At 47.4% G+C, this 15,596-nt stretch overlaps 1 protein-coding gene across 3 annotated transcripts in view; it reads right to left on the bottom strand.

Annotated features, from left to right (window-relative positions):
- The window catches only part of CALN1 (calneuron 1), a 135,022-nt gene that overhangs the window by 66,425 nt on the left and 53,001 nt on the right, over positions 1–15,596 (bottom strand). For all 3 annotated transcript variants that reach the window (XM_064467880.1, XM_064467882.1, XM_064467881.1), the window contains 2 exons: positions 14,268–14,411; positions 133–245 (listed from right to left, as the gene is read on the bottom strand). In XM_064467880.1, coding sequence (XP_064323950.1) covers positions 133–245; positions 14,268–14,411 — 257 coding nt within the window. The remainder of the gene's footprint in view (positions 1–132; positions 246–14,267; positions 14,412–15,596) is intronic.

Raw genomic sequence — 15,596 nt, forward strand, 5'->3', positions numbered from 1 at the left:
ACAGCAGGAGGGACCCAAGTAGCCTTTAAACAAGCATTCATGCTTAGCAAAGCATCTTGTGCTCTTCAGCAAATCAATTCTGGAAGCTATTGATAGTTGGCTAAATTTGCATTTTAAAAAATGACCACTTACCTGCCAGAATATGCTGTCTATTGTATTTCCCAGAAAGCCGTCTCTGCCTTCTGATGATACCAGCTTAGGTCCCAGAATAGTCATAAATTCATCAAAATCAACCTGGCCATCCCCTGGAATGAAAGAAAAAGACCAGTGTTTTCACTGAAGTACCACTTAGTGCCAATGTCCAACATGCCACTCCGGACCCGCTGCGTATCATGACCCATACACGCGCTGTGGCACCTCCTACGCCAACTTCATGGTGCCTACAGAGCCAAATTTGCTGTTATCCCAATGAATGGCCTGTGTTGTGATGTACCCACAGTGGAGGACAGGACCAGGTGCTGCACAAATGGAGATTTAATAGGCTGTTCCCCAGCCCCAGAGAGCCTGTAGGCAAGTCACTTGTCAGAAACCCAATTTTGGCAGGACAGCAGCCATCGGCATGGCCAGGGCTCTTCCCCTCTACAGAGACGCCGAACAGCCAGGTCTCTGCAAAGCTTTTACAGAGCCAACCCCATCCTCCAGAGGAAGGGAGTACACGCAGAGGGAAGAGCCACACTATTGCGAATCCACAAGGCGTTTCATTTCAGCTTTCCATCAGCATCCATCTCTTAAAAGCCCTGTGTGCTCAGCATGCCGAGCAGGCAGTGTAGACACAGCTTCAGTGCCATTAGCTGCTCCTGCCATTAATGAACTGAGCCTCTGCAGTCCCAAGCCCCTCCAGTATATTGTATGTTTTGTAAATGAGGCATGTGGCTGTTTGAAGTATATCTGAGCATTGTATCAAATATTTTTTCCCTCAGAGAACTTCTGCGATGATTAATGAAAATGGCAAAAAAGGGAAATTCATGCCCGTTGAAGGATCTTAAAAATATGTGCTTCTCTGAACATGGTAGTTCAATGTCTATATGCCTCTTCTTTGTCTGTCAGTCCACAGACATAACCTCCTATATATTATTAGGCCAAGTGATATGGGTGGGTATATTAGCCCTCCTTCAAGTCTAGAAACAGAATCAGCAACTGTAAGAATTTTTGGTTGCTTTTTATACAAATTCAGCTGGAACTGACTGCATCCACCTCTCCATGGAGCTGCTGTTGCTAAATTCACACATGTAAGGAGTGTCTAAAACCATCACGCTAAAGCAGATCAATGCAAGGCCTACCATTAAAATGTCACCATTGACTGCAGTACCTGCAGCAGCCCTGTGTGACAGCTTTACCACGTGCAATGCATGCTGCTGCTATCCTTCCTTTTTATTATATTTCATACGCTTGATCTGAGCATATGCACCACTGATTGAAATCTTTCCACGGCCTTATCTTCGCAGAAACACAATGTGAAAATAAGCAGAGTCAAAATGCTCGTTTGCCAGAAGAGTGATCTCTATTCACTAGGCTCTGCCCGTAATTTCTTGAAGAGTGAATATCCCCGGGGTGAGTCAGCGACCGGGGCTCTGAAAGGAAACCCAGCAGGGTTTCATAATAGCTTTGATCACATAACGTGCAAGAAGACCCCATCCAACTGCTAAAGTTGCTCAGACCTTCAGGGCCCAGCACCCGCTGAAGGGCTTTGCAGGGCTGGGGTGGGTTGAGCACCTGCAGGATGGAGCTCATTTCTGGGACAGCTTATTAAGCAGAAAAGGAAAGGGGTGGGCACCCTGCGAGTTGGAAAGCCATTCTTTAAAACTTTTATGGGCTACAATAAAATACATTCCTTCTGCGTCCCCGTGAGAGGCATCATTTTCTGACATTAAGTCGGATTGTATCAGTCACAGCACGTTGGATCACGTTGGGGAAGGTAATGCAAGGTGACAGTGGGCTCCCGGTGGTTTACATTGCAGTACATCACTTCAAGGGAAAGGCAGTAACAAAACCATACACTATGATGCAAATTGGGTTAAAGAAATTAGCCAGATTAGGGAGAAAACAATTTGCATTTTAAAGAGATTCTAGTACCTGCCCGTGCATATCTGGGGTCTAGCCATATGCGACCCCAAAATATTGAGTTATTCAATTTGCATTTTCTACAATGTCATTTCATCCACAGAGGAGAGGCAGGACTTAGTCCTACACATGACTCATGAGAAAGTGGGTGCCAGGACTCCTGGGCTCTGTGTCTGACTCAGAACAAGACTTTGGGCAAACCCTTGCTCATAACTTCCCTGCGCCTTTGCTAGGGATCATAAGTAACTTCACAGGGTTTAATTATCAGCTTAATTATAGCATTTTCCACTACCTCAGAAGAATGATGCCATTACAAAATGCATTATCTCCTTATTGACTGCTTTTTCAATCAAAATTGTAAACTAGCAAGGGAACTAGACCCCAAAACATTTTGCCTGGTAGAAAAATCCCTTTAACATTGATTTTAAGCTGCAGAAAACAAACTTTCCTGCCATCAGGATCTCAGGAGTCGGCAGCATCATAATATAAAGAGAACTCACAATTTTGGCTGAAAATTCCTTATAGGGTATTCAACAGTCAGGAGAGAAATATTACAAAAAACAACACAAAGGCTCCAAGAAACACCTAGTGCAACTCTGCATGGTTGCAAGGTGAAAATGCACAGAGTTGCTATCTACAACCATGGCATAACCAGGTGATGCTCAATACCCACATTGCCTACAGGAACTATGGGTGTCCAGGCCTCCCATCGGCTCCTGGGAGCACTCAGCTTGAAATTTGTGTTGGGTAGAGTCAAAAGGTGCCGTCCTCCTCCCCCAAGCCATAGTCACGTACACGGCACGCTACAAGCTGATGTGCAAGGCACACATGGCGCATCGACTCGAGAATCTGCACTGGAGGCAAATCAAACACTGCACACGTACGGGTCCCCACGTTTGGCTTTGCTGTGCCTACAGATGTTCTCCTCACTGGGAGTAGTTGAAATTCAGAGTGAGTGATGTGTGGCTTATTCAGAAATTAACTTTTAGTTGGGTTTAAGGGATGGGAAGAAGGGAGGAAAATGCCAAGCTGGAGCAGTGTGCTGTCTACACTGCTCTCACCTTCCCTTGCTCCTTTCCACGAGCCATCCAGCAAGCCCTGAACAACGCTGCTGTCAGCAGCGATCACACAGCCCCAGTCCCTCAGCATCCCCCCAGGTCAATTTATGTCTGCAGTGTTCACATCCTCCCCACACCTTCTGCCTCCAAGCTCACATTAATTATATTAGCAAGAACTCATCTCACTGAAAGAAAACAACCTCGTAAGAAGGGATGGGGCACAGGCAGGTGAAAAGCTACGGCCAGGGTGGAGCAGGCTGTGCTCCCCATCCAGTGATGGTCGCAGCTATCCTCCTCTCCCTGAACCCACCAGTTACAAACGCAGACAAGGTTTATGAACCTGAGCCACGCTGAAGTCCCCAGTTGATGAAGGAACTCACATATTGCAACAACCTAGTTACAAACTGGGAGGGCAGGAAAACCTTGAGGCATGGCGGTGTGGGTCAGCTGGGGCAGGGGAAGACCATCAGGTGGCAAGACGGGTGAGGACCAGAAGGGTTCCAGGCAGGATGTGATCCAGATGCCACCCCATCCCCAAGTTACCACCCATCAGCCAAGGGATGGTCACTGCTTCTGTGGGTGATCTTAGCAAAACACCAGAGCTTAGCGTAACCTGTGGTTTTAAAGCACCTAAAACATTTATTTATTTACTTACAGTTACGCTCTAACATTTTTATTCCCCATAATGCTTCCTCTTAATCCTGGCATTAATGTCAAAAAGTCAGAAGGGGGTTAGCAATCATGTGGCTGAACCTCGTACGACTAAAACTATGACTCAGAACATCGCCGGCCACATCGTCAGAGGCAAATCAGATCTGCTTATCATTACTAGTCTGTTAGCATCGGCTGGGTGCTAAGTGCTTCCAGATACCCACAAAGGTTTCCTCCCTGCAAGACACTGTCTCGGTTCTGACAAAAACCAGGCAAACGTGATAATAAAAGGGATAGCAACTGGATACACTGTCAATAGCCACAGGAGCCATAGTGTGAGCCTGGCTAATTGCTCCATCGTGGAAAGAAGATGCTGAAGGCACTCAGCAACATCTTTGCCCTCTGGGAACCTTTTCAGCGCCCAAAGACCACACGTGGCCAGCAAGGAGTCCTGGACCTGCCAAAGTCACAACGTGCACTGTTCGCTCACTGGGTGTAGGAAGACCCTGGGGATAATTTCAGTTTGAGGAGCCCCAGCATCAACGTTTGCCATGCTGTGAGCTCAGTTTGGCCACCACTGCGGCACTCCATAGAGCTACAGCAGGGATACATTGGGCCCCACAACACATTCAACATCCACTTACGCCAAGAACACCAAAGACAATGGAGCGGCAGCTAAGAGCAGCACAGACCTGCGAAACCAAGCTCTTTTCCAGCTCTCCCAGACACTGCAGACCAAAGAAATATGCTTGAGACATGACAGCCCTAAGGAAGGGATGTCTGCACCTCTGAAAAATGGCCATTAGCTCTTCTAAAACCAACGGGATGTGGAAAAAGGAAAAGTGTGAATGACTTAACATATAGAGGAGCCTGTAAAACTACCACGGCACTCCCAGGGAGTAAACTCTGGCTTGGACATGTATGCTGGGGGGAGCCGAAGGAGCCTCCAGCACTATTGAAGGGGGACGTACTCTCCTAAGCTACTTGCCTTCAACCCCAGTTCATTCATACTGGGGTTGTGCTTCCAAATCCCCAGGTCAAAGGAGGTTCAAGGTACTATCGTTTGCTCTTGATGGAGGTGCCGTGCTTCGCTGGTGTATCAGAGCTGAGTACAGAAAATCACAGCCCTCTCTCTAAGCTGATGGGCTTTCAGCCAGCCCAAGGATTTAATCTTCCCTCAGCCCCCATGACTTTAATGAAGAGGGCAAGGGAAGGTTTTATTTGCTGGAAGATGTCTGGCAGGAAAAATGCAAGCTTTTGAGGGCAGGCAGAGCTCTGCAGTCACCTTGTCAGGGCATCAGGGAGGGCAAACACAGCACAAAATACTCTTAAAGCAAGCCAAGCTACACCCGTGTAGCCTGCGCCCCATCCCGCCTTTCTTCTGGTACATTTGTCCTGATCCCACAGGATCTACCATCAGGAGTGGTTTGCCCAGGCTGGATGTGCCAGGCAGGGAGAGTGCAGCAGACCACCCCCAAACCATGAAGGACCTGGAAGAGTAGTAAGGGATTGGGCTGAGCTGGGACGGCAAATCCCCACATCCCAGGTAGCAGCAGCCTGTGCGTGGGCTCTTGCAAACTCTCCTGCCAGAGCTCTTCTGCTTTGAAGAAATAATTAAATGCTCAGAGGAGCAGCAGTGTGAACCCATCTTACCCTCCGTCCTGTGGGAGAGCCCAAACCCTCAGCCTTCAGTTGACCGCTGTCTGTCCAAAAGTCTCCTGTCAGAGCGGCTTCCTTGGAGGATGTAATTAAATATTCATTGGACTGGAGAAAGGCAGAGTGGGAGAGGGAAAGAAAAAGAGAAGGGGAAAACATGCATGGATTGCATCACCTATACCCAAGGGCAGAACAGAGACCTACACCTGGTTTTCAGAGCCTTGTGCATTAAACTGAGTGCCTGCATAATCTGGGCCTGACTCTTTCCTAAATAAGCCTTTTCCCTGGCCAGTCTCAGGGTAATCGGGCTCTCCCCCCTCCTTAAAAGTCTCTTGCCACGGCACTAAAACGATGCACGCATTTAAACAGAGGTGAGGATCTGCTGTGTGTAGACTGATAACTATTCACACTTTTTTTTTTCTTGAATTTGACCTCCAGAGTGCAGCTAGGTGATATATTTAAAGTTAATGAGCTAGTCTTTTGCAGCTTGGGTCCCAGGCGCACACAACACTCCTGTTTATTTTTATTCTCTTAACAGCTAGCTGCAGTGACTCTCTGTCCTGTTCTGTGTCATTGTTTGTGCCCATAAAGTAACCTGTGCAGTAATAATACAGTCTGGTGAAGGCTGTTGCTGCTGTGTCTTGAAACGATGCAGAGGATGGGCACAGCAAACTCCAGCCACAGGATATTTCCCAGATGAGTATTTCAGTTTCAGAGATTTTAAGGTCAGAGGAGAACAGCCTGGTCACCAGCCTGACCCTTTCCCCAGCACGACCCAGAGACTTTCTGCCTAATTACAGCCTCCATCCGTAACTTCAATGAGAACTAGGGAAAGTCTTTCAGAAAACTTTCAACTTTGAAAACAGTTTTATTTCTAGACATCCACAAAATTGGCTGAAATGAAGAGGAAAAAGCTCCACTACAAGGCTGACATAGCTGGTTTGCAGTGGGGAGACTGAGGCACCACCTCCCCAAATGTTACCAGAGAGGAGGCTGCCGGCAGAGCCGGGTGCTAGGCCTCCCCCGCCTGCCTACGTGGTGATCCACAGACAGGGGATGGGCAACCCGTCCCCAGGATGGAGAAAGGCGACAATATGCATCTCCTATTTCCAAAAAGTCCTGTTTGCATTCCCTTGGGAGTGTCTGCCCTGGAGGACCTGCAGAGGCTCTCTGATATTCCCTATCAAGGCATACATGTAAAATATACAATTTCTTGTTTCTCTTGCTCCTTGGGAACAGTGGGGGCATATCCATCAGCCACCCTTTTACTGTTCATCAGCTCTGCCATACATCCTACGGCTTTAATGTCTGCTTTATGAAGGAAAAACTTCACTGAAGCTGAAGGAAGAGCTGAAACATCTCCACTGGAGCCCACTCTGTCCCTTAAGGGCACCTCCATGCGGTGTGGTTTTAGGAGCGGCTGTGCAGAGCTGGCTGCTCTCATTCAACGGCAACTACATGTAAAAGATTAGCAAATTGTACAGACATATGTTCCTGGAGGAGGAAATTTCCATGGGGTCTGAAAGGCTCAGACGGAGCCCAGAGAGACAGAGCTGGGGGTGCATTTATCATGACACTGAGAAAAGGGCCTTGAGAGTTACTCATTTTGACAGCCTGTTGGCTCGTCTTGCGAGGAAGAGGAAACAGCTGCAGAGGACTTGTTTGCTTCCCCATTAAAAAAAAAATCTATTAACTCCCCATGTTTGCCCAAGGGGAGCCTGTCCAGGAGCTGACCCGCAAGACAGTGATTGAAGAGGACTGGGGGCTCTGCCTCTGCAGCGCCAGGTGTGATGTGTCCTGTGCTCCACCACCAGCACTAAAACAAGCAGGATACTGTCCGTGCTTGGCTAGAAGAAAAGTCCAACAAAAACAGTGACTGCAGTTAAAAAAAATATCCATCAGACACCTGCCAAGCGGCATGTCAGCTTCACGCCGGCCCTGGGAAGTCACAGGATGCCCCAACTGCCGTCCCTGTGACCAGCCGTCCTGCGGGGAAAGGCACTGCCGAGCCTGCTGAGCACGGCGTGCCTCCAGCACGGCCGCTGCAAGCCCTCGCCGGCCCCTCCACCCTGCGTCCCCCGGGAACCTCTCCCCTGTGCAAAGGCACCCGGCACGGAAAGCCAAGAGGGCTCCTTTTGCAGGTCTTTGCAGAACTCCTGTATCCGGCAAGTTGGAACCAGTTGATCCCTTTGTCAAATGGATCAAGAGGAGCAAAATCTTCATCCCAGCTACCCAGGACTTTAATTACTTTTGCTCCCCAGGCCCTGGGAATAGCAGGAGAGCTCTGCGCGCATTGTGGCAGGTACCAGACAGCTCAGCACAACTTTGAGATGACCAGCAAGTCAGAGCCTCATTAAAACAGAGGAATATGTGTGTTCCCTGTGGCATATGCATTCTGTGAAAACAAAATCATAAGACCAGGAACACTGCATTTTAAGGAATAAATGAAATTAAACAAGGATGCAAAAAAATTACAAAGCATGCCCGCGTGAGACAGATCACAGATCGCACGCCGTGTTTTGCAGAGGACTCTGCCCCGCTGGAGCGCCAGGGGGACAGGTTTTGGGAGGGAATTGCAATTCAGTGTGTCCTCTTGTCCTGCCTATTTATCACTGCTGCACTCAGCCATCCAGGCACTGCATCGAAGACAGAATCTGATATTTCTTATGAACCTCCTCCCAGTACTGAGCTGCAATTCTGACTAGCTTCGCCAGCAACAATAATTACTTTTCATTCTTTGCAGCGAGAACACACATAATACGATAATCTCCATTTTACAAATCAGAGCAGACATGAAGGAAGTGGCCTCTATAAGTAAAGACAAGTCTCATCACATCCATCTCACTGACCAAGTTTCCCAGCTCAACAACACGCTTTAAAGGACAACCAAGCTGAAATGTTCCTAGATCATTTCTCACATATAAAAATCAGAGGCCTTTGAGTACAGGGGACAAACCCAAAGTCTGCAAAAACCTGTCCATGCTTTTCCTGTTAACTCTGCTTTTTAAACACAAAAAGAGTTTCTGGTCTCCTTCCAGCAGCCTGGGCTATTTTACACAGTTTTGTGTTGAAATGTTGAAACACAAGGAATTATCCATGGCAGTAAAGGGGGGGGAAAAACCCTAACAAAGAAAAGAAGAAGAGAGGGAGAGACAAAGAAAGAGATAAAATGTTTTCAGCTTGTGAACGCCACTGTTGTCCAACACAGGGCAGCACAAGCTGATCTTCTGGACAGAAGCAAACGTTTGGCCTTGCAACCTCTGAAGAAAAGCAGCTCGCCTTCTGCAAGCTATAGGGGAATGCTCGGCACTTGATTTTTAGAAGAGAGATTTATTCTCTCTCCAGATCTCCCAGTCCAGGTCCTTTGGTGGTTCCCACCCCTGTGACACGGCATACATGCTCCAGCCAGTGGAGCATCCTAATTTGATATCCCTCCCCTTGCATGGGGAAGCAAGTGCAAGCAAACCAAAGCATCTACGTACAAACCCGGATCCAACAGCAGTACAACAGCTTGGAGAACTGACTTTTAGGGAGACAGTGTACTGACACCATCCCGCGACGCCCTGCAGTTACGTCGCTGTTGTTTAGTCTCTTTCCAAAGGGGACCACAGCAAGCGTATGCCTCGCCGTACCGGGCAGCTCCTGAGCAGCACAACTCCTGCATGCAAAGCATATGACGACAGTATATCTGCAGAGCCCCACTGCAGCCATGGGGCTGCCCAAAGCTGGGTGAACATCAGAAGTGCCATCTGGGAGAGCTGCATATCTTCAAAAACTTTTTTGCCAGGGTCACTGTGAATAGCGTACTGGTTTTTTCCCCCACTCTTCAATTCCCTGTTCCACAAAAAGCCATTGCAAAGCAGCTTGGGAATAGGCAGAATTTTAAACTGGGATTTCTTTCCCATGTTTTTTATTGCTCATAAGGATGTCATAGCTGTATTTTTGTTACTACTGCTGACGCATCGCATAATGTGATAAAAGGTAACAGGTAGCTCACTTGTATGCTGATGAAACTAGCTCATCTTTTGCTTGATCAAAGAATATCCTATTTGTGCTATAATAAACAATTTGACACACCAGGGTTTTTTTCCCCTCTTGTGTTAGCCTGAAGTTATTTTTCCAGGGTACTGAAAACCAGCTGCTCCTCTAATTAGTACACTGAGTGCTTATTTTATTCCTCAGATAGAAGTGTCTTATGTTGTAATGAAACAGTTTGACACTTAAGTCACACATTCATCTATTTTATTGCAAAAGTCTGCTTAAAGAGTAGGCATCCCAGATAAGGCAACATATTTAATGTGCCATTTCTCTGTATTTTTATTAGCACTACTGCCAATTGGAAGAATTTACAAATAATTTCTTTTCCAGCACATAAATATATAAAATATTTTACTTTCCACATACTGGCAGAACATTTCAGGTCATTCTCCAGATTGCAGACAGAAATGTATGTACCTCTCATAGTCTGCAATGTTTATGTTCACGCAATACCGAACCGTGTCTAAGGATAAAGCAAATCAAGGGTATAAACTAAGGTAAAATTTAACTTCTATTTCCAGACCAAAAGCAAACAATATGTCCCTGTAAGGCACAGCACACTGGATAGATGCCCAGCAGTACTGAACAACCTGCTGCTGGCATGCAGTCATGCACCACTTCTATCAAGATATAAGCAAAGCTTTGGCCTAAGGTGAATCTCATGGTCTCAGTGACGGAACCACCCTCCTTCCCCAAAAGAGGCATTTCTGCACAGAAACCCCCTTTGCCATCTGTTCTATTTCAGCACGTTCATCTCTCCCATCACAGCAATGACATAGCATCTTCCAGTAGTTCATAAAATGGTGTTTCTGATGATTTATAATTTCTCTTGAGACCTTGAAATATTCCAAGTATATTCTCATTTTTCTCCCCGTATCAGTTCTTTATGCCAACTATAATATTTCCCTCTGCTGAAGCTGCATTACTCTTCAACAGGGTGAAGCATACCTTGAAGAACAGCAAAGAAATTTGGAAGAAAATGTGGAGAAAGCGTTTTTAGGAAATGCAGTGGATACTCCAGCCTCTGATGCCCACTCTCCTCCAGTGAGGACTGGCAAGAATTAGATATTCACTGGAAATACCTGCATTCAGTAAAGCCATGCTAAGAGAGCAAATGTAGCTGGGAGCATAGTCCTTTGCAGGGCTGTGACATGTCCTCAGGGCAAGGCACGGCCAAGGCTGAGGGCTTCCCACGTGCCACCAGCTCCCATCACTCACCCCCTGCCACGGGATGGGAATGAAACATCAGTGGCCCAAACTTGTCTCACCTGTTGGGGTAAAAAAAGCCAAGTCAGCGTGCAACTGGGCAGTCAATGCCTTGGGAATATTTGGCAGCCATCTCTGGGGATGGCAAGCTGGTTTTGATGCTTCTTAATATGGGACTTTCTGTGAGTTTAAACTTGCCTGTGCACAGGAAAATATATCTTTTTCTGTTTGAGCCCCAACTCATCCTGGAGTCCCATCCCACCATTTCTTGGCTAATCTTCTCTCCCTCTTCCCCAGCCCCCTGACAAAGCCCAGCAGGTAAGTGACCCAAGCCTCTCCATGTGCCATGGACTTCATGCCATGGGACAGCCTGCATCCTTGCGATCCAACGGGCAGCAGTCCCCTCCTGCTACTCTGAACCCTGCAGGACATTTGGAAGGTCTTGAGCATCCTCAGCATCACCCCATGACATTCTTTGTGGGAAAACCCACCCATTGCACTCAATTCCACCCTGTCAATGCCAGGGCTGCTGGCATGTCATCTGTGAAGGAAGGCTGGTGGCAGCACTCAAGAGCCATGGAGGCATTAAAGCGATACGACACTGGGAAGCGTTTCTGGGCAAAATCCAAGCTGTGCAATTGCCATTTTCAGTTAAGTTCATGCAGCAATTTTTTAACTAACTACATTTTGCCTTCGAATGCAATGAATTATGAAATGCACCTTCATTTCTGCTCTGATTTGGAGGCTTTCTCTGTGTTACTGAACAGCTGCACGCTACAGCCCCAGAAGCAACTGTCCTTGGGCGTCTCTGGAGTTGATCCTTGTGTTATTTACTGAGCTCAGTGAGATCCTTTGTGGCAGAAGGTGACACACAGGTGTGAAATGCTCTTGTCATATCAGTTTATGCTCAGCCACAAAACCACTCCAGCATTCATTGCATATGCTTCTCTTAAAACATGTTTTGTCCAACCTAGCCTTCCTGCTCCCACGGCACGAATGTCTCCTCAGCCTGACCTAGACAGGGCCGAGCCTCTCTCCTTATCCCTATAGCAAACAGGGTTTGCAATGAAATCCAAATTCAGACCAGCTCTGGTTGCTCATTATTTAAAGCCCATCAGTTAAATAAGTCACGGCAGATACAGCCACTCTGCCATCCTGCAATGTGAATGCACTCCCAAGGTAATTCCTGATGAAAACCGTATGTTTGCACTAGGTCTGTTCAGGCTGGTTCAGATTAAATATAAACCACTGCCAATTGTATTACCTCATTATTAGCAGACACTGGCAGCAGCCTTGTGTGGAGAAATGGACGTCTGGCTATGCTACCTGCCGTCACATCATAAGTCATGTCAGGTGCTGGGGGATGCGCAGGAGGATTACCACCTCCCCCTTGGCTTTCCTGACCACTGGGGACTCCTCCTTAAATGGGACCTTTCATCCAGCTGAGTTTCCCACCCACCCGATGCTGAGCCAAAACCTCGGAAAAATTTGGCCACCCTCAACAGGAGTGTATGGGAAGGAGGATAAGGTTGTCCCTGGGATCCCAGGGCACAACTGACATCCCTGGGAACTCATTGGGGAGCTACCAAATGATGCTCACGCAGAGTGGGAGACGAAGAAGGAAGCTATTGCTGGTGCTCACTCACTACATATTTCAAGTTAAATCCCAGAAAATTGAAGACAATCCATCAGAGGAAGAATAGCCATAAGCCATGTAATACTAATTCAAGCCATACAGTATTAATTCAATTTGCAGGCAAGCTAAATCTTTCACACAATATTCCCCTATTTGCTCACTGCCTAAGGAATTTCCCATTACCCTGCCTTTTTCAATGTATGGCCCATTTGACCTTCACATAACACAGACTTGTGTCCAGCCTCAAAACCCTGTGCTCAAAATAGTGCAACAACAGGCAGCTGAGACATAAGAACAATAAAAACAACCAGGACAACCAGCCTGTATCTTTGGAGCTGTTGGAACTGTTGAACTGGAAGAGATGGAGCATCACCTCCCTTCTCTGCAGGAAACACACTGAGCTTTCTGAAAGGTCTCAAACAGGAATTTAACACCTTCCATCTGCAGCCCATTAATCTACATTTTAACTCCACCTCTCCGATTACAGGTCCCTGCACGCTCGGAGTATATACGAAAGAGTGCCAAAGTCTCAAGTCTGTGAGACAGAGTCAGGGAATAACTGGAGATGAATCAAAACTGGAAGCCAAGTCCACAGCACTCTTTTTCCAAAACATCACAGAGTTTTGGTAAAAGACCCCATGAATTGGCACCATGCTGAGTCTGGCCTTTACGAAACCTAAAGAGAAATCAACTGCTTTGCTGGGAGAGGCCAGCAGAACATAACAAGGTGCAAACAATGATTTTTTTAGAAAACGCTTTTAGACGTGATGGATGGTTTTTTTTCTTTTCTTTAAGGAATGAGATCATTTCAACAACTGATATTCTCTATCTTCCAGATTTTGCATTACTTTGTCTCCCTGTTCTAGGAGAGATGCTGAACACCCTTGAGCAGGCTGACAGCCTCTTCCCCACTTCCCCTGGCCTGAAATACAGTTCCACAGTGCACCTCATGGGGGTATTTGGCTCAGATATCCCCAGGGAGGCAGGAGAGCTTCACCCCCGCTGCCACCGTCTCCCATGGGCTCTACTCTTAGCAGTGTCCCCAAGGATGCTGGTGTTGCATCGGCTTGCCAGGCACCCCTCTTCAGACCGGGGCTGCATAAGCACTCTGGCTTGGCATTATTCCATCTAACTTTGCACAGTGTTTTCCCACCCTGCTGCAGCTGCCTGCAGAAGGGAGGAAGATGGTCGGATCCACATCCCCCACTTCCCTGCACATTTCAGGCATCAGGAAAGTCTCTCTTCCTGCTCTGACCAAGGACATTTTAAAGACAGCCCGCTTGTTGTGATCAGCTCTGATTGTAGCTTTGCAGCAGTTAAAAAGTCCCCCCTGGCTCCGACATCCTGATGCTGCAGTTCTCTCTTCCCGTTAATGGTGGGTTCTGTTTCTTTTATTACCTCTTAGTAATTGTTTGACGAGTTCTCACAGCAGGACTTAGCTCAAAATTATTCCATCCTTCTAAACTTCTTCAAAAACCATCCACACTTCATTACAGCACAGCACAGCTCCCATCCACAGCATCTTTTACTTGCAAGAAGCAGGGAGGCCACAGGACCGGGCAGCTCTATTTGGTTGGGCACCCAGCTCATCTCCCAGTAAGCGTCACTGGGCCAGATGCTGCCCAGAGAGGAAAGGTTACAAAGCCTTGCAAAAGACCATTTTCAACTTTGCAGAGAAAGGTTGCAAGAGGTGCTCTCTCTTCACCCAACTGTGTCAATCAGTCACATAAAAGATCCTCCGTCTCCCTTGCATGGGTTGCCCGAGAGGCAGGTTTATCTATGGGGGGTTGACAGCTCACAGTCACCTGCCCTTTCCTTGCTGTGGTGAAAGACGACATTTCATGGCTTCCTCCCCAGTCCTTCCCTGGTGACCATAAACTCTTTGAGCCAAAAACATGGGCTACAATGCACTGGGAAAGCCCCCCGCCACGGGTAACAGGGAACCAACAGCGAGGACTTACCGTCCATGTCAAGGCGTTGCATGATGATTGCCAGCTCCACCTCACTGGGCATGTATCCCAAGGAACGCATTGCCATGCCCAGCTCCTGCTTGGATATAAAGCCATTCCCGTCCCTGTCCAGCACCCGGAAAGCTTCACGGATTTCTGTAAAGGAAAAGAAACAGAGGAGTTATTATGGCAGAGGACTCCCAGTCAAGGCATCTGAACACACCGGACACAGAAGGAGCATATATTGCATTTTCTGACGTTAATGGTGTATATCGATCATTCCAAGTCAGCGTAATCATGATACGTTCATACACACATATATATGTGTGTGTCTGCACTCAGGCGTGCATGCCTCTGTGTGCAGAGAGATAAATACAACAGCGTCCACACTCACACTGACTATTTTCTGTGCTAAATATCATTGCAGAATTATTTAGTCATTACACAATGAACTCTGCTTCTTTCAGCAGCATCTGCCCTGGACTGCTGTGGGTGAACCACCCTGATACACAGTGAAGTCCCACTGCATACGGCTGCAGAGCAAACCCCAGCCCCAGGGGCTTCTCCAGCAGCCCTTCGCCAAGCCCCTCAGCACGTCTGCAAGGCAGATTTAATTCATGTCACACGGACAGACCAAGCTCTAACTTTCTCCAACACAACTATGTGAACAGGAACATCTGGCTGCCGACTGCCTCCTCTGCAGGGTATGGAGCTCTGCAGCCGAAGCCAGGAGGCACACGCTCTCCCTCCTCCGATAGATGCAGATGTGCATCTTTTAAACCACACCCTGGCAATTTCAACCTCTCACTCATCTTCATAGCTTTTCTCTAATTTATAACTGTTTCACAGCAATAAACAGCTTCAGACCAATAAAAATGCTGACAGCATCAAAGGAATCACTTCCATCATTCTTCCTCTGCCTAGCTCATCTTCTGACATCTGATTTTGTTTTGCTTTTTAATTCAGGCGTATCCCCCTCCAGCCTTTAATAGCCTCTCTCCATGCGTGCAGCACACTGAAAGACACCCACGCATCCACCGCCTCGACAGCTCTGCACATTTCCCGCTCCTCACAGACCTCTCAACTTGAAGCCCCACCACCAAGCTCCCCAGATCTGACTGTTGCAAATGCCAAACAGAGAAATTTTAACATTTCAGCCAGCTGGGAGCCTGTTTACTTGAAAGGATTTGGTTTGAGATGGGGAGAGGAAGAGGCGCTGAGCTCTTAGTTCTGGTTAAATGGTCTTTGCACCATGCTGTGGAGAGGAAAACACAGGATGTTTTATATCTCTTTTGGGAATGAGGTTATATGAAAACCAGCGTGCTGGGGCCTGCTGCAACT

The sequence above is a fragment of the Phalacrocorax carbo genome, chromosome 17 (genome assembly GCF_963921805.1).
Source record: "Phalacrocorax carbo chromosome 17, bPhaCar2.1, whole genome shotgun sequence".
Classification (NCBI taxonomy): domain Eukaryota; kingdom Metazoa; phylum Chordata; class Aves; order Suliformes; family Phalacrocoracidae; genus Phalacrocorax; species Phalacrocorax carbo.